The 26,067-nt window shown below is 35.7% G+C and overlaps 1 protein-coding gene across 1 annotated transcript in view; it reads left to right on the top strand.

Moving 5' to 3' along the window:
- nup160 (nucleoporin 160) overlaps positions 1 to 24,526 on the top strand; it is a 59,581-nt gene extending 35,055 nt beyond the window's left edge. Inside the window, exons 17-35 of the mRNA XM_048159164.1 lie at positions 1,774 to 1,910; positions 4,177 to 4,247; positions 4,335 to 4,494; positions 5,135 to 5,204; positions 6,194 to 6,292; positions 7,052 to 7,171; positions 7,262 to 7,357; positions 7,753 to 7,847; positions 7,925 to 8,021; positions 11,820 to 11,925; positions 12,010 to 12,170; positions 12,860 to 12,920; positions 13,593 to 13,703; positions 15,936 to 16,059; positions 16,154 to 16,255; positions 16,343 to 16,484; positions 18,836 to 18,961; positions 23,390 to 23,485; positions 24,143 to 24,526. Coding sequence (XP_048015121.1) covers positions 1,774 to 1,910; positions 4,177 to 4,247; positions 4,335 to 4,494; positions 5,135 to 5,204; positions 6,194 to 6,292; positions 7,052 to 7,171; positions 7,262 to 7,357; positions 7,753 to 7,847; positions 7,925 to 8,021; positions 11,820 to 11,925; positions 12,010 to 12,170; positions 12,860 to 12,920; positions 13,593 to 13,703; positions 15,936 to 16,059; positions 16,154 to 16,255; positions 16,343 to 16,484; positions 18,836 to 18,961; positions 23,390 to 23,485; positions 24,143 to 24,226 — 2,058 coding nt within the window. The 3' untranslated portion in view covers positions 24,227 to 24,526. The remainder of the gene's footprint in view (positions 1 to 1,773; positions 1,911 to 4,176; positions 4,248 to 4,334; positions 4,495 to 5,134; positions 5,205 to 6,193; positions 6,293 to 7,051; positions 7,172 to 7,261; positions 7,358 to 7,752; positions 7,848 to 7,924; positions 8,022 to 11,819; positions 11,926 to 12,009; positions 12,171 to 12,859; positions 12,921 to 13,592; positions 13,704 to 15,935; positions 16,060 to 16,153; positions 16,256 to 16,342; positions 16,485 to 18,835; positions 18,962 to 23,389; positions 23,486 to 24,142) is intronic.
- The last annotated feature ends 1,541 nt before the right edge of the window (positions 24,527 to 26,067 follow it).

The raw sequence follows: 26,067 nt of genomic DNA, 5'->3' as shown, positions 1-26,067 counted from the left end.
GGGGGTGCAGGGTTTACCTCTTAAAAAAAGTATGGACCATTTTTATATTTTGCACAAAGTAATGTGATGGAATTTTTTAATTAATCATAACTGACATTTCTTTTCCCTTGCAGTAATAACATTTATATGCTTTTGAAACCTAAATGTTCTCAAACCTTGGGCCTAAGTCAGTGTGTGTCTGAATCATGTCCAAATATAAGAAAAGGGGAAATGAAACTTAGGGACAGCTAGACAACCATCTGAATATAATAGCCTCATGAAATTGAGTGAGCACGAACTAATAAACACATGATTTGGGCAGATCTTGTTTTACCTAGTAACATGAGGGTTTGACATCTGAAGAACCAATCATATTGTAGAATGCTTTACCATGCTCCTATCCTATATAAACTGTTGCATTCTTCTTGTTGGTGGGATTCTCTTTGATTGATACGAGGTCCTCTGGCTGTGAATAAAGCGTATTCTAAGTCATAGTCTGGAGTCTATATGGTTATTGTGCAGCAAGTTATTGTGCAGCAAGTTAGGGAGCACTAGGTTCAAAAGGGTCAAGACGTTGACCGACTCTAAGCCAGTTGTCGACTAATAGATGCAGTGCTAGAGTATAAATATTATTGGGTGTCGATTAGGAGATGCCCCCGGGTGATCAGGTATATTATTGAGTGTCGCCAGTAGACGCTTGGGTGTCGATTAGGACAAATCACTCCAAAACCCTCAGCAGATATATTTATTTAATTGAATCGCAGCCTTTGTGATTTCACAATAATACTGTGAAATGGTTTTATGTATGTCGTGCAGCAGCTGCAGCTTTAGAAAATGTTCTAATAATGCCATCCAATGGTTTTCGAGCACTTGAATGTAATCGAGGAATCATGTCAGCGCTATCTTCAAGCTTCTTGTCACATTATGATGTAAATAATGTACAATATTGTAATGTTTTTTCAGGAAAATAATGTACAATATTGTAATGTTATTTCAGGAGATCAGGTTTTCTGATCTGAAATAAGATGCCATTTTAATCAAAATAAAATGTAATATAATTAATGTGTATGACATGATGAAATATTAACATTGTAGAGGATTATTTTGTCAAGACTAAAACAAACAAAAAAAACCTGTAAAACACGAACTGGCTTGAGAATGCAACAGTGCTGTTTATGTATTTCTTCCCTTGTTGATTAACTTAAAAATTAGGGGTCCATTCTTCGTACCTCGCTTAATACATCTGAGATGATTTGACAGATGCTAGATCTTCTAATCATGATAACTGATCTCTGGCTAATTTGGTTCTTCAAACGAATTTGTGGATTGGATTAAAATTTTACCACGATTAAGTTGTCTGAGATTACTGCACATCTCGTGTTCCTTGAAAAGGACAGATGTATCAATTCCCAATGATTCCGAATTATTTAGATTCACAAGCATTTGTACAGTCATTACATTTTTATTTTAATGTTGTGATTCGCAATTCATTTCATTTTATCTTTGAAACAGATGTGTTACGTGACAGCATTAATTAAAGTTTTCATTAAAAATGAATCAAAGTCAAGATCAAGTTATCTGCATCTCCTGCGCTGCATCAGGCCACTCCCATAATAGCTGTCACCATTCAAATTAATGCACGGCTCAGAATAACTGTAATCTTGGTGAATAACTGTAATCCTGGTGTTCAGTAATCTTTTCCTCAAACAGGAAAAAAAATGTTTCTAATTTTGTTTTTCAGCCCTTTTGACAGCCGTAGTCTCTATACTCTTTGCCAATTGTTTGTGTGTGCAGGTGTTTCTTGGGGCCGGTAATCAGTTACTGCAGCTGCAGCAAGACTTGATTCCTCGATGCTCTAATCTGCTTTGCACATATCACCTGCTCAAGCAGATGAGCCTGACGCTGTCCTCGTCCGTACCACTGGACATACTGTGAGTCCACACGCCACATGTCCCAATCCATAAAAAAAGATCCACATATTTAAGCTATGGTTAGTATTGCAAATGTGTGTATATGGCTGCCTAATTACACACAATGACCTAATTGCTGAAATATTTATCATTTTTTGCAGTGAAAACTAAGATGTTAAATATTACCCTCCCATCGCTCTGATGGGCCTTTTAAAATTTGTTTTCCTCCACTCAGACAATTTTATTTTATTTATTTTTTTGCTGTAAAACTGCATAAATAAGACAAATGTTAGCTGCTGTAAATACAAGGATCAGTTGAATCAGCATTAATTCCTGTGAGGAATAGTTCTTTGTCTTTTTACCTCTAATGGAAGTTCATCACTACATGGTGCCTTATTTGTTTTTAATTTGAACATACTGTAGCCGCTTAGATTTCATATCTCTGCTTTCACATACTTGTTTTGTTTTACTGATGAACTTTAGGTTCAGTGAATCAAGGAATTCAATTTAGTGGTTGACCGACAAGGTATTTTCTCTGGCCGATGCCAATATTTATAAATCAGGGCAGCCGATGGCCGATAAATGATGCCGATTACTTATTTTTTGCCGATATGTTTGGCCGATTTTCTTTTTTTTCCCCCTTCATCTCATAAAATCCAACGGTTAAGTAATAAGATGTGATACAGAAAATTGCTTAAATTAAACATTTATTGCACAACACAAGCCTCTCTAATCAGTGCACTTAATAATTTTAAATAAAAAAGAATGTATATGTTAAATATTAAATGTGCAAAAACAGGTAATCAAAAATCAAGACTTTAAATAAACTGGTAACTTTACAACAAGGTTCATTAGTTAAATATTAGTTAATGTATTAACTAACATGAACTAACCATGAATAATACATTTGTTACTGTATTTACTAATCTTTGTTAACGTTAATGAAAATACAGTTGTTCATTGTTTGTTCATGTTAGTTCACAGTGAATTAAAAAAAAGTTAACAAGATTTTAATAATGTATTAGTAAATGTTGAAATTAACATTAACAAAGATTAATAAATGCTGTATAAGTGCAGTTCTTTATTAGTTTAACTAATGTAGTTAACTAATAAACCTTATTGTAAATTGTTACCAATAAACTTAGTAGTAGCCTAATTCATAGTAATAATACATGGCTCAACTTTTTAAGCACCTTCTCAAAACTGTTCTAAAGCATGTTGTTTTTGTTTGTTTGTTGACAGACACTGCTATAGGCACAAGGTCATAATCTTAAGTGATAACAAAAATAAAAGTTCACTCATATTATACAGCCTGCTGCTCATAACTGCTTTAAGACTTTTGCACTGGCCATGAGCGATGATGTCGTGGAGACTATGTCGGACCCACAGACACATTTAATGATGGAAGTTAACGTGCACGTTTTAGCCAGAAGTTTAATCTGAATTGCACGTGTTTCTACTTTCACATGCAAATGACTTGTTGCACTTATGATAAGCATGGTCGGCATCAATGTAATTACACTTTTGAAATGGTCTGTTTTCCCCTGCCATCGTTAGCTGAAGCTGTGTGTGACCAAGGCACGTCTGCAGAGTGTGCATTGCTCCGTCTCACGCAGCTTCAGAGGGAGAGAAAGTCTCTGGTACAGAAACAGAATTGATAACGTTGGAGCTTATCTATACAAAGCAGGTTACTATAATAATTTAGCCGCTGGGCTTGTTACCAGGTTTTCATCATCAGGAGGGTCTGCGGACATCCGCACACCCCGTCCGCATGCAGCCCAATTTGAGACCGTGCGGTCTGCGTACAACAGCGCATGTGCGAGTGACTTGAGCGCTTGAAAACAGCAGTCCACAAGATAGTGTGCATGTGCTGAATGCTTCTTTCCACCCTCACGGCCAAAGGAGTTTAGTTTGAAAGGCTTGTGCACTTAACTGTGCGCGAGATCCAGCGGAACACGAAAAATGAAGTATCGCCAGCAGATTGCAATCTGCTTGCCTCAAGAAGCATCACCACATGTTCCACAACAACTTTTAGCTGCTCGCAGATGCGCCTGCCTTTTAATCGGTCTAATTTGCAGCACAATCGGCCGATTAATAAAAATTGCCAAAAATCTGCCTGATCGATCGGTCGACCTCTAATTCAATACTATCTTGACCACCTGCCTCTGTATATATGTTTTATAATAATATTTTATCATTTTTATTTGCATGTATACAAATGATTGTCATTTCTTTTAGTTCATCTTTGATTATGAAATTAGTACTGTTTTTTTTTTGTTTTTTTTAGAAATGCTGATCTTCAGCATCTGTCTGTTCTGGAGCTGTCCGATTCAACGACTTCTACTTCCAACAGATCAGGTAACATGAATCGCCACAATATAAAAACACAAGTTATGACCGATGATGAGAATGCTGACTGTTCCTCGCTGTTGTTTCTCTCTTTAGTGTTGAATCCTCAAACTGTTGTGGAGTTGTTCTACCAGAATGTGGCCCGTAAAGCCATCATGTCTCAGATCTTCTCCCAGCAGGATGTGGAGGGCAATCAGACCATGTTGCACTGGCCACAGATGATCTCCAGTGTCCTGACACTACTCTGCCAGTTTCTGTATCCTCTTGATGTGTAGTATGCTGGACACTAGTGTTGATACCACATTTCAGTAGTCTTACCAATAAGAGTGAAATTTAAAAATTCTCTATACTAATTTTGGTACCAAAGGTACAAAACTTTTCATCTACTTAGTGTTTAATTATTTTATACTTAATTTTTAATTATTTTTAATTATTTATTTTTTATAATTTAATTTTAAACAATTGTTTTAAATATCAAGTAATTTATTCAACTTCAAAACATGATTCAGAACATACTTCAGAACAATCACTAAAAATGTCAGTAATACAGAAGAGCACAAAAGGGATTATTAACAAAAGCAGTGAGTGAGTTTTTCTTGCACAGATCAATTTTGATCAGATGTTTTGTCCTGACAGTTTACATTCCCTTAAGACATAACTGACTGTTTAAATAAATTGCATCATACAAGCACAGAGTCTCACACAACCACATGCCCCAAGTTCCCTTCAGAACACACACGCTCACATCCGCATTCTGATTTTATTATCAACTTGGTGCCTAAACACTTTTGATGTCACTCCTGCACCCTTTGATATCTTCTGTCAGTTCTTCTTGGTAAAGTATCTGGGTGATGCTAGTTCATAAGTTCAGTATTTGCCTTGCATCATTGCAATAGCTGGCCCAGCAATCCCAGTTTCCTCTTTCCTGAATGCCTGATGGGAAACTGCCAATATGCACAACTGCAGGTGAGAAACCAGTATGAGTCGATACATATTATCTGATTTCCCTGATTGTATATGGTCTTCATGAAATTACAACAGTGAAGGGACTATTGTAATGGAGTATAAATTAGGGATGCACTGAAATTTGGGCTATTGAAAATTTTCTGCTGAAAATTATTGTTATATTCGGTTTTAATGAGTACGAGTACACAAGCGCAGTATCGGGCCCGGTGCATCCCTACTTGTATCATCACTGACTGTTTAGTAGTTTTTGTTGTGGTGTAATAATTGGAACCGATAATTACTTAATTTCACTAGTACCTAAAATGTTGATGTTGTAACAACCTTATTAAAATACAAGGTTGCATGGCTCAACACAATGAGCACAAAGTTTTTTTTAGTGAAATTTTTGGCAGGGCAAGTAAAAATATGAAATCGCTGGCCACCCGGGCCAGTAGAAAAAAATCTTTAGCGTTGTGCCCTGTACGTACCACCAAGACTTTTTTTTGTTTCTTTTTATTTTTTGGGTTTAAAATTATTGCTGTCTGTCTTTCACACTCTACCCATGACTCTACTAATTTACCAACCAAAACTTGTTTGACTGGTAAAGTAAAATGATTCAAACATTGTATTCAAACCTCACTTAGAGCACTCTTAATCAGTTCCTGTTGGCACTGTTTTGACATTTTCAAGGGTGCATTAAATATGATACTGGTAGCTAATACACAGTGTAGTGCTCTATCGTTTTCTCTATCGAAGTTTGAATTATTTTTTATTTATTTTTCCCCCCATGTAACTAACATTTTAGTGGACCACTAAATTTAAGAAATGTGACTGTACAGATGGGGCTGTTTAGTCTTGATTCACTGAAAATAAATTGAACAGCTTGATTTGGATGTTTGGCCTACATCCAGAATATGGTATGCAGTTGATCTGCAAAAAAATAACATTTTATTATCTTTTTAAAAAAAGATGTAACACTTTCACTGTGGTTGTGTCCTGCCTCTCTACAGGAGTATGTTCGGTTAGTTGGGTCCTGGTGCCAGGTGAATGTGGGATCCTACCGTTTTGTTTTGGGTCATTGCTATCTGGCCAGTGGTGAGGGGCAAAAGGTAAGAAGATTCCTGAATGACCAATGGTCTGTTTTCTTTTTTCAGCCTCTGGGATCCCTCTGTAAGGAAATCTGTTTATTTAGATTAAATAATTGTAAAACTAGTCACTTTCACTACCAAACATGATTTGATAACACTGTGTTCATGGTTTGGATTCCCAGGGAATGTATGAACTGAATAAATGTGTAGCTTGAATTTAAGTCGCTTTTGGATAAAATCATCTGCCAAATGTATAAATGTAAATGCAAGTCATTTCACTTAGTGGCCATATTCTTGACTTTCTAGGGTAGCTGTTTTCCAACTTTTTTTTTTAAAGTACCGTTGCAGTCAACTGGAATGGGAAAAGACCACATTTTTTTGTTGAAATTGTTTCAGTAGCATTTTGAATCCGGAATGAAAGAAGACAACAATGATGTCATAAATTGTGCTTCTGAAGCTGAAATTGTTAAAACAATTGTTTATTTTTTCCTATAATTTACTCTGGACACTACACAAGGCAGAAACGGTCTACTCCACAGATAAATACATGAATGGGAGGAAAAATTACACTTTAAAGAGCCAAAGGCTCCTTTTTTATAGAGGCATTCCAATGCTCAAGACATGGCAGCTGTTGTAATGGAAGTTCCTCTTTATAGATTCCTTACAGTCCACAAAATTGTTCTAGATGCAAAAAAGTGTTGTGAAATGATGCCTATTTGCCAATGTTGTTTGTCATGTTTGGATATGTTTTTTTTTTTTTGGTTTTTTTTATGGTTTTAGGCATTGCAATGTTTCCAGGAAGCAGCTACTGAGGTGGATAAAGAAGAGTTTTTAATGAAACTTACAGGTTCGGATGAGGAGACGGCTGCAACTGCCCCACGATTACTTTATTACAACAAGGAAAGTGTTTGCTAGATGCACAGACCAGGATAAAATAATTATTTAGCATCTGAATGGGGATGTAATAATTGTAATTGTTTACTTGTTTAGGTTTTAAGGTTATTGGAGGATATTGGTTTGCCTGAGCTTGTGATTAATTTGGCAACGCTGGCCGTATCTGAAGCTGCCAATGACGAGAGAAGCCAGGTAACAATATTGTTTTGAGAGCGATTAATTCATTTAAGGGATGTAAAATTAAATTATTTTTTTTTTGTCTGAATTGTTTGGATTAAACCTAAAATGCAAGAAGGTGATGCTTTTAAACCATTCAAGTGCAATAAGATGCAAAAGAGAACGAGGAACATTTGTACATTTAAACAAAAGTCTTTTGTCACAGTATATAGAGCCTTTGAAAATGAACTAGTGGAAGCACTTACCAGTCACAATACTTAAAATACACATTTTCCTTTTAGATTGATCCATTTTAAGCTAAAATCTGTAATGAATATGTCAGCTACCCATACATTGTGATATATCTCAAACATAATTTTGAGAATTTCAATGTCCATTTAATATTAATCAGAAACTGACCTGCATTGTAGGCTGCTCTGTGGACTCGTGTATTCAAGCATCATCTGGATCTTGGACACAACAGTCAGGCATACGAGGCCCTGACACAAAACCCTGATCCTAGCAGGTACTATGCAGTGACCTCATTTTCTTATCCACAGTTCCATGTAAAATACTTGAGCTCTGTGTTGTGTGTGTCTACAGGCAGTTGGACTGTCTCCGACAGCTGGTGGTGGTTCTGTGCGAGCGTGCTCAACTCAGGGATCTTATCCAGTTTTCATTTGTTAATTTACATGATGAGGTAGGTCAGAATACTTACTCATACATGTGCCTTTTAGTTATTTATTACTGCATTGGCCCTGTCAGACAAGTTGTTGAAACAGACATTGAAATAAAATTCACAAAAAAAATAGGGCTGTCGACATTAACGCATGCTATTTAATTTAAAATACTTATCGCGTTAAAATAATTTAACGGCAATAAATTACTGAAGCATGTGAAATTGTGTCATTAACAGATGATCTTGGATGTCTGGAGTTTATCACTGTAGTAATGTTGCTTTATGACTAAAATTATGACTAAATGTCGTCAGCGAACCTTTATCACGTGACAACGCAACGTAAATGCTGGTCATGTGACGATGACGATAATTAAATGTATAATGCAATATTGTTGACGTAGAAAAACGAGACTAAATGTGGTTTACAAAATAAAAAATATGCTAAAATGTGTCTTCGTTTTCATTAACCAAAACGAGACGAAATGTTATAACGTTATTCGTCTCGTTTAGTCGGGTTATTTTTATTATTTTGCAGTATTTCTGTTTTACTGTGTCTCACTTCAGGGGCTGCATCAGGTCGCACTGCGCAGACACAGGCGACGTCACTGCCTCTGACATAGAGAAAGGGACCGATATGTAGGGAAATATGTAGATTTCACGTGCTCATAACTTTATGAAAAATGCACAGATCATAGAAAATACACACCATTATTTCAAGCAGATTCTTACGATTAAAATGAATCCAAAATCAACATAATATATTGCGTTGATCACAAGATGTCTCTCATCTTTCCGGGATGCAGTGTGTATCCAATGATCCAGGACCCATCCATGTTCATTTTCCAACGTAGAATAACACAAAATAGGTATCATCTTAACTTAGAAACTCAGCTATTTAATGCATCTAACCATCTAACCTAACCAACTCTTAACGAGTCCTGAGAAATGCCTCTAAACCGGAGTTTACTGTCTATGGGCTCCATCTAGTTGCGAAAAAAATGAATAACACTTTATCACCACAAAATTTGAAAAAGATGCATCTCACATGTAGGAGAGCATCAACAAAAAAGAATTTCTCTGATCTTATTGCCTTCCTGAGTTATTCCATGTCAAAAAAAAAGAAAAATTATAAAATGAAATTGGAGTTATGAGTCTTTACTTTTGTGTGTCACTCAGAAAAAAAGAAAAAAAAAAAACTCTAAAAAAGCCTTCAGGTCTTAAAGGTTAAGAGACATCTCTAGGCATTATAAGGTATTATCTATATAATGTAGGTAACAGTATAAGATAACCTTGTTTAAAATGGGTTTGGCTAAAAGAAAATTTTGATTTCGTCTATACTACTAGGTACTTATATACTTATATATTGATTGGGTTAAATAGAATTGCATTACTAAAAAGAGATTAAAATAAAATTTTCATTGACTAAAACTAGACTGTCATCAGTTTTCGTCGACTAAAACTAGATGAAAATAGTCATGGATAATTCTGACTAAAATAAGACTAAAATGCTCAGACTTTTAGTCGACTGAAACTTGACTAGACTAAAAAGAATATGAACGTGACTAAAACTAATAAAAACTAAAATTACTGCTTGACACAGACTAGACTAAAACTAAAATTAAAACAGGCCGCCAAAAACAACACTACACTGTAGTTTATCCTGTAACCCTGGTCTGTGGAAATTTCTGTTCTAACCGTTTAGCCCGATTTTGCTTATGTTTGCGATCAGATCATTTTAAGCCACTAAACTCTGTGAAAATTATCAGTCCAATGATCCAGTAAGCAAATTCATTCAAACAATCAGTCCAAAACGGTGTTAATGAAGAAAACCAGGCTGATTACTTTAGAGATGCCAGAGAGAATAGAGATTCTCATTGTGCTTTCAGTGAATTATTCATTCACTACATCATATGATGTAGTGTTTTAGTTGATAGCTGATTTATGAGACACGAGAGAAACGCGGCTATTTGACTTACAAACATGCTATATTCATTTCATTCATAGAGTTTTCACTTATTCATGTATCATATGGTAAAAATTTAAATATTAATATCAAATAGTGGACAATGTTTATGATGCAGTATTTTATTGATAGTAGGCTACTCTTGACAAAGCTCTGATTTCTGAGACAAATGGCAGCGCGGCTATTTGATTTGCGCTGTGCTCATTTTACACTCGTTTTCTTCACACACAGATTATTTCGTAGTAATTTTAGAGGTTTATGATTTTGTGCTATTCCCTGGCTCACCTGTTATCCAGCAAACACAAGGAGTGACTGCTGACGAATATTTTACCCATTATTTGGTAGAATTCATTGCAGTTCAGCTTCCCCTGCATCATTTCACACCGCAATACATTTTCCCTCAGTAATCGTTTGCCTTATTGCACTCGCTCTCGTGTGCTCTTTCGGCCACAACACATCAGACCTCACGCAAACCTTATATATACATATATTAGTCTTTCTTAGTTACAAACCCGAAAATATTCATGAAACATGAACCCAAACCTGACCCGAAATCCACGAGTTCCTCAGGACCCATTGGGCTCAGGTCGGGTAGCAGACCTCTAGGTCAGTAGTTCCCAACAAGTCTGTGTCAGACAAAAGAGACATGCAAAATGTGTAGTTGTTGGTGGGCCTCCGGAAATGTGGTTGGGAACCACTACTCTAGTCATGTCAGTCAGGTCAAGGCGGCTGGTTTAGGCAATGTAAACAAGCTCTTCCCTGTTGCACTGTACACATACTATACACTTTGAATTCTGATATTTATGTGTTTTGGTGTGCATAAATGTATGTAAATGTAAATGTGACCAAATAAACCTAAGCCACAGTTTTTACATTCATTTACATCAAAAAATTGAGTCAGTATTCCTCAATAAATAAAACACACACAGGGAAATACAAACACCAAATTTTATTCAAACCTGCGATGATTAAATGGGTTAAATGATACAGACATACTTTAGTGATTTAATCTCACTTACCAAAGTCTTTTCTGCTGACCTCAGATGATCAAATTTAAACATACAAATGACTTCAGTTAAAATTCACATCTGTTTTCTTTTTTCTTTTCTTTTTTTTTTTCTATGAGATGAATGTTGTACTTTTCCTGCTTCCTGTTCTACTCCTATATCCAGAATGGCAGAAATGTTCATTCGGGTTGCATCTTCTACTGTATGAACCGTATATAAATTCACACACTTTTACTGGAAAATGAACACATACTGTGTAAAACACGAGTGATTTTTAATTTTCTGCTTCCAAGACCATCACATCATTCTCAAGTTTTGACAAAATTTATAGCCAGCTCAGATAACCTTACTTTTGTGACACATTTAAATCCAGAGAATTCACATCAACTTTGAGTTGCGAGTCATAAATGCAGATATTTCATCATAGAATATGGCCAGGTCAACTGGCCATAAACACCCTCACTGGTCTTTCTTATTGTTGAACCCTATTATGATCTTTAAATTGAAGTATGTACGATTTTATTTTTTTTTTTTTAATGTTAAAATACATTCTCTTAACCCAGTTTATCATTCTATTAGTATGCCATTCATGGGTTTATCTCCCCCAAAAGTGTAAACCCCAGGCACCATCTAAACATTGAGAGTGGTCTGCTTGTATCCGTCAATCTCAGCGTAGCTACTGTGGCAGGTGGAGCCAGAGGGAAGCGCAAAAGGAACGTTTGCAAAATATGCCGTATTGTTGTAATTCTGCTGGGTGCCACTAGTGTCGCAGAAACTACGTACTTCAACTTTAATTAGTACTTGTATTTTTAGTAAGCCATTGTATTTTTTGTGCTTTGTGTTCTTCAGGTGGTCAGCATTATTGAGTCTCGTGCAAGAGCCGTTGACCTCATGACACACAACTACTATGAGCTTCTGTATGCTTTTCATATCAATCGTCACAACTATAGGAAAGGTAAAACTGACGGTACAGGGATTTTTCAAGGATTCAGCCAGAAATTGGACATTAAGCTAACAATAAAATATTTGTGTGTTTAAGCCGGTACAGTGATGTTTGAGTATGGCATGCGTCTGGGCCGTGAGGTACGAACTCTACGTGGTCTCCAGAAACAAGTGAACTGTTACCTAGCTGCTCTCAACTGCCTACGTCTCGTTCATCCGGACTATGCGTGGATTGTGCAGCCTTCATCTGGAGCAGCGGTAAGCATCTGAAACATTAATTCTTTGGATGGAGTGCTTAGAATAGCTCAGTAAGACTACTTTCTATTTGTTTTAAGTGAAAATAAATAGTGTGCGTACACATGTAGTTTTTGGACACTTGAGTTGCATGTAAAAAATGTCAGATTTCCATTGCATTGGATACAAAATATCAAAGCAAGTTGTCCTGTCAGAATAACCATCATTGTAGTTCCAAGTGTCCAAAATGTGTATACACACAGAACAAAAATTTTAGCCATGTTTAAAAAAAAATTGTGAATTAAGGATGTTTAAAAAATAATAATAATAATGCCATGAATACTTTTTAGCAATTAACTTCAATTACCTAAATCAAATTAATAATTTGAATAACCACCCTGTGCCTTTAAACAAGACCAATTTTCCTAGATAAATTTGTTCACAGTGTTTAAGATGTTCCAAGCATTTAGTAGTAGTTGGTACTGTTCCTTGATTAGGCTGTCTGGAAATCTAAATTGACACATTCTACTGGCACAGTTAAAGTAAAAGATGAAAATAACCACCTTAAAAATGTGTGGGGGGGACACATTGTGAATCATTATGAGTCATTGTGACTAGACTTTTGCAAAGTACTGTATGTGTATACATCTATAATATAATATTGTAAAATGTATTGTATTATAGTGTGTTTTAATGTGTTATGGCTTGACTAGTATGAACGACCAGGTGCATCACCAAAGAGGAACTATGATGGCGAATTTGCTGCAAGTCCAGGTAATTCCTCCCACCCTCTAAAATGTTGTGGACTATGCTCTTGCTTTCCCCTCTTTAAAACCTAAATATGATCAAATTGTGTATACTAGGAGTCATAATGGTCATTCAAAACACAGTTACTGTATGTGTTTATAACATTGTCTATTAAACATATTTACTACATGTCTCTACTTAGCGTTTTATTCAGAATGATATCAAAATAATCAGCAATTGCAGCCTTAGATTTGATAAAATCATTGATGATCAAAATAGTAGGTGCTATGTTTAATTTATTAGTAGTTGCTGTACTATACAATTGCAGTGTTCAAAGTAAGGGTTGAGAGAGCATTAAAAGTAACGACACAGAAACGCGTTTAACCTCATACTTTTTGTTATGTTGTTTGCTGGCTGCATTTCTTTTAATGAATCAGTCCAAAAGACTATCAAGTTATTATAACTTTCTTTCATGTCCTGCCCAAACGGAGAGTTAATGTTATGTGTATTTGACCCTCTACGGATCACATTATGAAATGAGGTTTGAGAGAACTAAATGTAAAGAGAGATCTAAAAATAGGTCTGTTAATCTGATAATCAGTTCATTTTATTTAAATAGTTTATCAGCAAAATCTAGTGTTCTATTTTATTTTTTTAAAAGCTGCATGTTTTATAGTTGTTACTGTCATGTGATCACAGTAAGTCAACAGATTGACATTCTTGAGCTGAAAGACTTGGAGAGAGAATACATTCTTGCCCGAAGTCGTCTAACGTTGGCTCAGCAGGACCCCTCCTCAGCAGCCATCGCAGGTAATTACATGGTGGTTTACATGCAACAAACACTCTAACATATATGTCGTCTTCATTTTACACGCATGATCTTTATGTGGTGTTTGTTTTAGTGTTGTGAGAAAGCACATCCCTTTTTCAGCATATTACTACATTGTCATTTCAGAAATATTTATTAAAGGCTATGTAATTGAATTGATGTCAAACTTACATTCTGTAATTTGTACAGTTTAGTTTTTCAAGACCATGAAATTCTTATCAAGACTTGTCGTTCTTAAATTTCATAGTTTTAGAGATCGTTCTCACTTTTAATGAAACATAATACTTGAAGCATGACTTTAGCTTCACTGTGTTTTTAGGTGCCCTCATCCCTTCCACATATATTTTTATGTTTAAAAAATATATTATTTTATTTTTGTTTTTATATTTGATCTTAGATATCTCCATGTTAACACTAGGAGTAATTCTCTGTAACTCTTGAACATTAAACTCTCGAACATTAAACTCTCAGGTGTCAGCTTTCTAAAGATGTGTACAGTCAGAATAAGCAGCAGTCATTATATTTGGGGTATGTCATATATGTACCCCCTTTCAAAATTGGGGCTGGTTAAGAAGGGGTTAAAAGTGCAAACACTTGCGTTTCACACAGCTGTTGGCTGCTTTTCATGTTTTCAGTTAGCCAAGCAAGGGCAAAAGTTTTGTGTGACTGTCAACGACACTGCAGAGACTGAACATTGTTTTTTGTTTGTTTCTGCTTACAAAGTGAAACTGGTTAACATGAGTTTTTGCTGTTTTATTTATAGATTTATTTATTGGCACCCTGTCAAATCAATTAAACTCTTTTGACTCATTGACTAGTAGAGGTTGCACGACTACTGATTTCTGCTAGTCGATATCTCATCAAAACAGTACTCGAGTTACTCGACTACTCGTGGTTCGTGCTACTGTAAATGAAAAGACATGAAATAGTTCTTATCAATAAATGTTTATTAATAGCCTAATGCAACAATTATAAGTAAACTCTCAAAACATTATAATTATGACATTACATATTTTTATTTCCATGTAACAGAGTAAAGCCAAATAAACCTGCGATAACCTGGGTTACATGATGATCATGTATCGATGATGATATCGATGATTTGGCATTTCCAATCAATGTAGGCCTGTTACATTCTTCTAGTCTATTATTACTAATAGATCAGGCTACTTTTATTATTGAATCAGTATTAATAAATAATTTCATAGTGTATCACCACATAACTGACATGCTGTGAGGATAATAAAAGATTAGGCTATTAGCTATCTTTGAAAATGTTTTAAACATTTTTTTTTTTAGGTCTATTATACAATGAATTATAAGCCTATAATTAAAATTATCAATAGTCTATAGTATTTCCTAAGACTGACTGCAATCATCAATGAAAATTAAGAGCTACTTCAAGCACCAACTTAAAAAATACAACCTACCAGGAAATACTATTATTCTCATTTGTTTCACTATATACGGGCCACAAGAAAAAATTATGGAATAAATTAAGACAGTTATATACCGTTATTAGCATATTATATTGAAATTCTTCTCTGAGAGAATATGGTCCGTTAATGCAGTGTCAGACAGCTCTGTCACTTTTTACTTTCACTTTGAATAGCCTACTGACCGAGGTTCAGCTTTCACCAATTCACCGGCAAAACTCTTGCGCAAAGTTTGCACGTTGCTTCTTATGTGATATCCATTGGCTCCCCTTCTTGGTTTAAAATGGAAAGATTTACAATATTGTGACGTATCTCTCTCTTTTTAAATTAATTTATGGTTAATGCATGCTCGAGTAGTCGATTGTTTCCGACAGCGCTGACTAGTGGTTGAAGTAGACGATCTCTCGACTACTCGACTAGTCTATGCAAGCCCTATTGACTAGGTACGTTTTTGCAATCAATCCCAATTGATTTTAAGAGTACTGTTGTAATAATCACCTATGAGATTATTTCTTTCAAAGCAGACAATACTGCTAAAGGTTACCATCAATACTGTTCAAATGGAGTTCCCTTATGAATATGCCCTCATTTATGAATTTTTCAGAGTGTGCTTTTATTTTTATGTGTCATCAGATTGTTTCACTATAGTATTACTATACTTGCTGCTTTTATTTTTATTTTTTTTATCTTAAACACACAAACTGAACATTTTTCCTCAAGAGTGTCAACTACTGTATTTTAAAAGGTTACTTAACCCTGGTGTTATTTCTCTTACAGGAGGTGCGTCGTCTTTAGAGATGGTCACTCTGCTTGTTCAAACAGGACTTTTTGACACATCCCTGACACTATGTCAGACCTTTAACTTATCCCTTACACCTGTCTTTGAGGGACTGACATTCAAGTAAGTAATGATCTATCCTGTGTCTGCCCATTTAAAATCAAGTGGCTTTTTTTTTTCTTCCAGATTTCTAAAGTGCAGATTTTTGTGTGTGTAGGTGTATCAAACTGCAATATAAAGGTGATCAGGACCAGACAGAGGTGTGGAACTGGCTTGCAGCCAATCAGCTGCCAACTGTCATTACTACTAAAGAGTCCAGGTTTGTCAGAATACTCTCTGACCTTGATCATTAAGATGAACTCTGCTGCAATGATTGTCTTCCTAAACTGAATTTCTCTCCACACAGTGCGACAGATGAAGCTTGGCGGCTTTTAGCTCATTATTTGGAAAAATATCCATCACAGAATGCTCAATATCATCGCTGTGTCATCAACAAGCTGCTGTCACATGGGGTGCCAGTGCCTGATTGGCTGATCAATGCCTACAAGGTGGTTGTTGTTGTTTTTTCAGCATTCCATCTGACAGACGGTGAAAAGCTATTACCGTTGATTAATTGTCACTAGCCGGTATTCCATTACGGATTTGCTCAAAACGTTTACTATATTTTTCTAAATGTCGATAAAAAAAAACTATTGCGAAACGATGGTGTTTCCATTAAAGGGTTAGTTCACCCAAAAATGAAAATTATGTCATTAATTACTCACCCTCATGTCGTTCCACACCCATAAGAACACAAATTAAGATATTTTTGATCAAATCCAATTGCTCAGTGAGGCCTGCGTCGCCAGCATTAACACTCCCTTTTTCAATGCCCAGAAAGCTATTAAAAACAGTTCATGTGACTACAGTAGTTCAATCTTAATATTATAAAGTGACGAGAATTTATTCCACAATATCTAGTGATGGGTGATTTCAAAACACTGCTTCATGAAGCTTCGAAGCTTTACGAATCATTTGTTTTCGAATCAGTGGTTCAGAGCGCCAAAATCACATTTCAGTAAACGAGGCTTCATTATGTCATAAGTGTTTTGAAACTTCAATAGTTCACGTGACTTTGGCAGTTTGATACACGCTCCGAACCACTAATTCGAAACAAATGATTCGTGAAGCTTCAAAGCTTCATGAAGCAGTGTTTTGAAATCGGCCATTACTAGATATTGTTGAATAAAGTCGCTTTTTTGTTTTTTGGTGCACAAAAAAATATTCTCGTCACTTTATAATATTAAGATTGTAACCACTGTAGTCACATGAACTGTTTTAAATATGTTTTTAGTAGCTTTCTGGGCATTGAAAAAGGGAGTGTTATTGTTGGCGATGCAGGCCTTACTGAGCCATTGGATTTTATCAAAAATATCTTAATTTGTGTTCCAAAGATGAACGAAGGTCTTACCGGTGTGGAATGACATGAGGGTGAGTAATTAAAGAAATAATTTTCATTTTTGGGTGAACTAATCCTTTAACTGTTAGGTGACTAAAACATAATTTTTTCCTCTCGTGATAAGTCATTCCAAAAATCATGGCAAAGGATGTTAGTAGGTTTAAGTATATCGCAGCCACTGCATAAACCATTATTTTTAATCAGAGACGTAGGCATGTTATCTAAGCATTAATGGCAAGGAAAAGCCCCTTATACTTGGGAGTGGCCACGTATGAGGTGTTTCTGGGTGTTTCTCCCTCATATCTCATTTCTTTGTCGTTTAGAATCCATTATTCCCGTAATTCTTTTGTCTTTTATTAGTTTAATAAAGAACTGTCTCGTCTTTTGTGCTGGGTATCGAGATGTCCCAATTCGATTCCATTTCGATTTTCAAGGTCTCAATTCGATTTTGATTCAGTTTTCAGATTTGATTTTCAATTTTTTTTATTCAGTGAATCCAATACATTTTCACTGGCCCCACCACAAAAAAAATGATAAATGAATAAAATAGTTATTGTTTTTGTTGTTTTTGACCCATGTATAGCCTACCTATATTGTAATAAGGTTATGACACCCAATATTTTAGATAAAAGTGAAATTTAACAGTTCTCAATTCCATTTGAGATAAATTTGTGTGAATTTGTCCGTTTAGACGCAAGGAGAGGTAAAGAGCTCAGAGCTGAGAATTAATTTTCTTATTTCGCAGCTCTGAGCTTGTCGGGGGTGTGTGACGCGCACAAAAAAAATCTCACATAGTGTGCGCAAGTTCTCTTTCACTTGAATGCTTATATTGGCAAAGTTTGACAACGCGTGCAAATGATAAACTTTAATGACCATGCAGCGCTGGACCGATCAGGAAACTGACAGTTCCTTCAACTGTCCGCAACGTCTTTCATGCTGAAAGGCGCAGCTGCATCCGCCATGTTCAGCACTAAATGAATGACACTGGCCCCGCTGAAATATCACAGTAAGGTGATAAGAGGATGGCATCTAGTGGAGAAGACTAGTAATAAGATTAACGTCAATCAGATATTATGTCCAATGTTTGCGGAAATAAATACGGAAAAAATCGATACGTGGCTTTTGAAAATAACTTTACAACTCAAAACTTGCTTGGTAATCTAAAAACAAACTTTTATTGAACCTAAGCTGCCAAAAGGACTTGCTTTTGACTTCTTGGTTTCTATTATGTAATAGAGATGAATACATAAGTGCAATAGATCAAAGCCTCTTTGACCCACCCATGCGTGCATTAGTTAATGCTAACATATGGAAAATATATTAAGATCACTGGACTTAAAATAACATGGTCTTTTGTGATATTCACTCTTTATTGTTTGTTTTGCAAGTTTACAGATGTGATTTCCACACTATCCCTCTTGTCTGTTAGTATAACGTACTAAACATGTGGTTCTCTTTCAGGAAGTTGATGCTGCAGCTCTGCTGCGTCTCTATCTGAACTATGATCACCTGGAGTCTGCAGCTGAGCTTGTGCTAGAGTATGTGGATGCTCTGCTTGGAAAGGGACATCAGTATTTTGGTATAGAGGTATGGAGTCCTGCATACTATTACAACTATTCACAACAATAGAGAATTAATTAATTTTAGACGGGTGAAATTATTCACCAAAAACATTACAGTCTCTGTAGTGGACATTTAAGGATCTTTTTACAAGATTGCAAATAGTGGATGTAAAAATGCATTTCCACTTAGTGGGTGTTATTTAAAGTGTAAATAATAAAATTTTCCAAATAGCAGTATGTACAAGTAGGTTGGACATAACCATTTTTAAAGTGCCCCTATTATGCCTTTTTTAAGGTTCCTAATATTGTTTTGGGAGTCTCCTACAACAGGTTTACATGCATGCAAGGTCAAAAAACATTTTCGTTTTCTCATTACATTCAGTTTCACCTCAGTTCTCAATGTTTTGTAAACGATTCGTTAGAAGCAGTTCAAAGAATCAGTCTTTCTAAACCCCTCCTTTCCGTGAGCCTACACTGCTCTGATTGGTCAGATGGCCCAATCCTGATTGGTTTACTGCGCGCACCGTGTGGCCATTCCCATAACTCGGAGGTCGGCAACCCGCGGCTCTAGAGCCGCATGCGGCTCTTTAGCGCTCCCCTAGTGGCTCCCTGGAGCTTATTCAAAAATGTATGAAAATGGGAAAATATTTTTTGTTTTCATATGGTTACTGTAGGAGGACAAACATGACACAAACATTCTTAACGTTTTCCAATACTTTTTTCTGTCAACGAAGATTTGTGTCATAGCTTGCGACACACGTTTCAGCGTGGCACGAGGGTATGCATCAACGTCACTTTCCTGTCTAAAGCACGCTCCCTCAGCTGGACTGAGTGAGTGGCAAAAGAACCTGCTGTGTGACTGGATTTAATAGGGGAAACTGAGAAAACAAACGAATTACACTAAAGGTTGGACTCGAAAGTGTTTCTTACAACTTGTCAAATAAACCTAATCCATGGATATTGACATGCAGCCAGGAGTCGTGTTTCCTGACATTTATATGTGCCTGATTTGACGCCAGGGAAATACATAAAGCAAATCTGCCTGTGAATATTTTATATAACTACAATATAGGTAGGTTTAAGTCCGCATAATCACTTATATTAATGTTATATATATCGTCATATCGTCCAGCCCTAAAACATATAGTTTTATAGTAGTTTTTGTCAGTGTTTATTTTAAAACACAATTATGCAGAATATAAGATGGAAAATATTTAATTGATGATTTGTCAACATAATATATAACAAGACAATATATATGGAATGATTTTACCTCAGAATCCAACAATTTGACACAAAATGATAAATGCAAATCCATGTTTCTCTGCCTGGAGTCCAGCTGTTTCTGTGAATTGCACCGATCCATTTGCTTCTTTTTTTCTGCTTTCAGCAGTTTTTAAATATATATCTTGGGAATACCTCATTATGTAGGTATTTGTAGCCTACTTAGTCATTTTGATAGTAGGCTAATATAGCTAATATACACTTACAGCCTGTGTTGCCTTAATATAAGGCTTATATAAGGCTTTTAATTTTTTTTGCGGCTCCAGACAGATTTGTTTTTTGTTTTTTTTTTGGTCCAATATGGCTCTTTGAACATTTTGGGTTGCCGACCCCTTCCATAACTGAATGACAGCTATCAATTCGCAAGACATTTGTATACAAGGTATGGACAGAAAAGATAGCATCGATTTTACCGTATCAATTCGAGTCCGAGTCCGACGATGAAACGTCTGAAGTACACTGCCCTCCAAAAGTTTGGAAACGCCCTAGAAAAGTGGGGTTTTGGCAATATTGGCATGAATCCTTTTTAATTTGTGATAATTTTGCACTGATAAGGGACAACACAAACTATGAAAACATATTTTATTACATAAACAGTTTATACATAGAAAAAACTTAAATTTTCAATTAATCAAAATATCCACCATTAGCAGCTATCTGAACTAAACTGGGTTCTAATTGGTTCATTGTATTCTAAACTTAATTGGCAATCAATTGTTGAAGCTATTAAGGTGTGCTGACCCAAATAATGTCAAGTTTCTTTAATGTATTTGCACCAAAAAATAAGGATTTATGCTGATATTGTCCAAAACCACACTTTGCCAGCGGTGTTTCCAAACTTTTGGAGGGTAGTGTAGTCGATCAACCAGAAACTGATTCGCAATCACGACTGGAGTAGGACGTTTCTCAATGGTAAGTGTCACCATAGTTTGCGTTATTTATAAGACGTGATAGAAGAGTCATTGTTATACTTTATGTAGGTGCACCTGTGGGAACTGTATCAGAATGCCAAGCGAAGCTGAAAACCTCTAACATAAGATAAACAAAAAATGGCTGCATCATTGTTTGACATCACAATGAGTGTTTACTGTTTACAGAGAGAATACTTAAACTACTTAGCACAGACTAGCATCTTAACATCCTATTACAATCAGTGGCGTAACTTTGTTTTAAAAAGTGGGTGGGACAGGAATGTGTGTGGGGGGGGGGGGGTGTTGTAATTGTATCATTACAATAATAAATGCACAAAATTTATTGACATAGACCTCATATTTAATATGATAGTTTTGTCCTTACATCTACTATAATACAAAATATCGTTAGTCTCGAAAGTATTTACATTAGCCAATAAATCCGCCTTTAATACTAGCTTGTCCTGATGGATGAGGGGTAAAATTTATGTTCAGCGTGCCAGAGGTTCTGGGTTCTAATCCGCCCTTGTGTTATTTGTTTAATTTTTTTCTCATTAAAACCAAAGATGTTCATCAGTGATTGTATATTAAGAGCAGGGACACATTTATATGTGCATTTTGTTTGTGGTTTCACCGTAACGAATAGAGTGAATCCAGCCGCAACAGCGTTAAAGAATTAGTTCACTTTCAAATTAAAATTTCCTGATAATTTACCTACCCCCATGTTATCCAAGATGATCGTGTCTGTCTTTCTTCTTTTAAAAAAGAAATGAAGGTTTTTGATGAAAACATTCCAGGATTATTATCCATATAGTGGACTTCAGTGCAGCTTCAAAGAGCTTTAAACGATACCAGACAAGAAATAAGGGTCTTATCTCAAAACAAAGCTCATCTTATCTCAATAAAGCTCATCTTGAACTAACTCTCTTCTTCTCTATTAGAATTCCAGCAGTGTAGAGACTGCTAAGTGTATTACTGCCCTCCACAGGTCAAAGTTTGAACTAAATTGTCATATACAATATTCTAGTGCAAGTATATAACAATTAGTTCATACTTTAATCTGTGGAGGGCAGTAATACACTTAGCAGTGTCTACACTGCTGGAATTCTAATAGAGAAGAAGAAGAGGAGAGCTAGTTCAAGATGAGCAGTTATGGTTAAAACTTGAGTGATGGTTTCTCTAGATAAGACCCTTATTTCTCATCTGGGATCGCTGTAAACTATAATTTTGACCTTCAACCGTTTGGGCTCCATTGAAGTCCACTATATGGATCAAAATCCTGGAATGTTTTCATCAAAAACCTTAATTTCTTTTCGACTGAAGAAAGAAAGACATGAACATATTGGATGACATTGGGGTGAGTAAATTATCAGGAAATTTTAATTTGAAAGTGAACTAATCCTTTAAGCGATAGATTGAAGCGCTCGTCCGTGTGAAGACTGCGCAGTGTGCACGAGCACCAAGAGAACACTGTTGCGCCACTGATAACAGCGGCTACGAACACTCAACATGATTTCAAAAACACATCCCAGAGCCAGATCGCCTATTATTTAACACAAACGAACAAACTGCTAATCAACTGGAGATGTTTCTTTTGTATTAGTATACATCTGTGACACGAGATGTTTCAAAAAGTGGTGGGGACAATATCGACCCTGACAAAAAGTGGTGGGGACATGTCCCACCCATAAATTACGCCAATGAATACAGTACAGATAGAGCTCCACTCTACTGTAATAATAAAAACGCAGAGGAAAAAAGCAGTTTTTGTATGTTGTAAACTCCCACGTTAGCCAAGCACAAACATGCTCTGATAATGCATTAGACTTCGTAAACAAAAGTCGTGCTCCATCCTTGATCATTACTCCAAGTAATAAGACAGACAAGCTGCATTAATCAACACATTTTTAGACCATATTGGACCCACATCTGAATAGCAGACAGGTTTTCCCTGTCTGCACGTGCAGTAAGTAGGCGGGCAATATGCTAATGTTTCGTTGTGACGAATGTTCTCGTTTAATTGACTCAGAGTTGACTCTTAATTTTGAGAGACAATAACTTTATATACGGTGCGCTTTAAAACTTTGCAGGATGTCTTCATTCACTTAAAGCTATGTTACACACTACATGAAAGGTAATTTTCAAAAATCCAAAATAGGGGCACTGTAAAATGGTTAATTGTTCCTAATGTTAAGCATGCTGCTCACGTTCTAAACAGTACAGTTTGTATATATTATTGTCTTTTGATTTCCTGACAGCGGCCGCTCTCAGCTACAGCATCTCTGGTGTGGCTGCCTTATACATCTATTGATCAGCTCTTAAGAAACCTCAGTGAAAGTCAGATCAATGAAAAGGTGAAACATTGTTCACTTACATTTATCACTTACACTATCACTTATATTTATAGCCTGAGATGTTTGTTTCTTGTTTAAGTTTAGAAACTGGTGTTCTAAGTTTAGAAACTGGTAGTATTGTTCTCTGTTTTATCTATTGAGATGGGTTTGTAAGTGATGGAAGAAATATAAAACTATTGATTTAAAGTTGTTGATTATAGGTATAGTAACTGTGTTTATCACAAAACTTTAATATATTCAAATATTTTTGTATATAAAGTTATTAGACAGTGTAGGGCAAAGTCCTGCACAGTTCTTGTTTGGTAAATCCGTACCGGCAGAACACCTGGACTTGTCCGACAGCAGAACTAATGTGTTTGACTGTGTTTGACCCGTTTAACATAAAGACTGTGATCTAATCCATGCCTGCATTTAAAATAAGTTAACTACATCAGGTAGACAAAATGGATGGAGTCTTGGAGTTTTGTGATTACAGTAGTTACATAGTCTTTATAACTAACATAAAATGATAATGGAAACTCAACTGCAGATGAGCCTACGCAATTTCATAAAAATCAGAAAATTTGTGATTTCTTAATTACATACAGTACTCAGCAAATTATGATGACATTTTGCATGTATGGCTTCTTGATGTTTTTCTGGCTTCTCTGTCTACAGATGTACAAGAATCTGAAAGATAAACTAGCAGAATATCACAGACTGGTGGATCAGAGCAGCAGACACAGACTTATGGCCCGTTAACTGCCGCTCAGAATTCCATTTCGAATGTGTACTTAGTATGAGTAATGTAGATGAAAATGAAGCTTGTTGGTGGTATGTAGTTGTGTTGAGTTGTTTGAAGTCTCGTGCTAAAAATGTATGGAAAACATATTAACTCCATCAGCGATTTCATAATGTGTCAGTTCAGTCTCTTCATAAGGTAAAATATGTATTTTTTTATAAAGACACTGTTAAAAACATCTTAAAATTTGTATGTTGTTCTCTTGACTTAACTGGTGTGATTTAAATTAGAAATGCAATAAAACAGTTTTGTTTAATTAAGATGTGTAATGTCTTTGTTTCAGACTAAAAGCACACCTTTATCCTCTCCTCAGGTCATTTTGACTGTAATTTTTATTTATTTTTTTTATTGAGTGTTCATCTGAGTGGTACAAGACCTTGTCGGTTTTGTCACTTGAAATTGGAATACACAAAAAAAGACTGAATTCAAGGAGTTTTTGATTGTAAAAAATGTAGTGCAGCTCGAAGAAAACAAAACTAGAGGTATTTCGCATTTCGTGGAAGGGTAGTGTTGCTGCATACAGAAAGGCCTTAAAAACTGCTAGATCTGCTTGATTTTTCAACTCTTAGAAGAGAATAAACATAACCCTTGGTATTTATTTGATACAGTGGCTAAAATTTACAAGAAATAAAGCTTCAACTTCAGACGTTTCTAATTACAGCAGTAATGACTTTTATGGATTTCTTTACTTTCAGGATTGATACTATTAGAGAGTAAATAACTGTGTAAACTTCACTACAGTATCGCATCAGACGTCACACTGTAGACCCCCTGAGGAACAATTACATTCATTCGTTAGAGGTAGAGTAGAGGTAGAATTGTCTAAACTTATTAAATCATCAAAATCAACATGTATGTTACACCCTGCTGGTATACCCTACTGACTAAGCTACTGAAACAGATGCTTCCAGAAGTCATAGATCCTCTTAATATTATTAATTCATCATTGTCATTAGGATACATAACAAAAAATGTTATGCTGGCTGTTATTAAATCTCTCAATAAAAAAACACAACTTGATCCTAGAGAACTATTTAATTACAGACCAATATCAAAGATATCCCTTTTCTGTCAAAAATAATAGAAAAGACATTATCCTCATAACTATGTTCGTTCTTTGAAAGAAATGGAATCTGTGAGGATTTCCAGTCAGGATTTAGACCGTATCATAGTACCAAGACTGCTCTGATTGGAGTTACAAATGATTTGCTCTTATCATTCGATCAAGGTTGTGTTACTGGATCTTAGTGCTGCATTTGACACTATTGACCACAACATTCATTTGAACAGACTCAAAAATTTTGTTGGCTTAGTGGAATTGCATTGGCATGTTTTAATTGGCATTGCAAATCATACTTACCTGACCATTGTCAATTTGTAGCAGTAAATGAAGTGGTGTCATATAAATAACAAGCTCAGTATGGAGTACCACAAGGCTCAGTACTAGGACCTTTGCTTTTCACCCTGTACATGCTACCCTTGGGAGATATCATTAGGAAGCATGGCGTTAGTTATTACCGTTACACTGATGTCATCTCTATATTTCTTCACAAACTGACAAAACATACCAATTCACAAAATTAACAAAATGCAGGTTTTTAAAAATTGGGTGACTGGTAATTTCCTACTAAATTATGGAAAAAACAGAGGTTTTAATTACTGGACCAAAAACCTCCTTGAATAATAACCTAGAATACTTTCTAACACTTAATGGCTACTCTATCAAGTCTTCATCATCAATTATGAACCGTATGTAATGCTCTACTGGTTGGTTGCCCTGCACACTTAACTCCAGCTTGTC

Source organism: Megalobrama amblycephala, linkage group LG15, assembly GCF_018812025.1.
Source record: "Megalobrama amblycephala isolate DHTTF-2021 linkage group LG15, ASM1881202v1, whole genome shotgun sequence".
NCBI lineage: Eukaryota > Metazoa > Chordata > Actinopteri > Cypriniformes > Xenocyprididae > Megalobrama > Megalobrama amblycephala.
The sequence above is the reverse complement of the archived record's forward strand: the minus strand, read 5'-3'. Positions and strand labels throughout refer to the sequence as shown.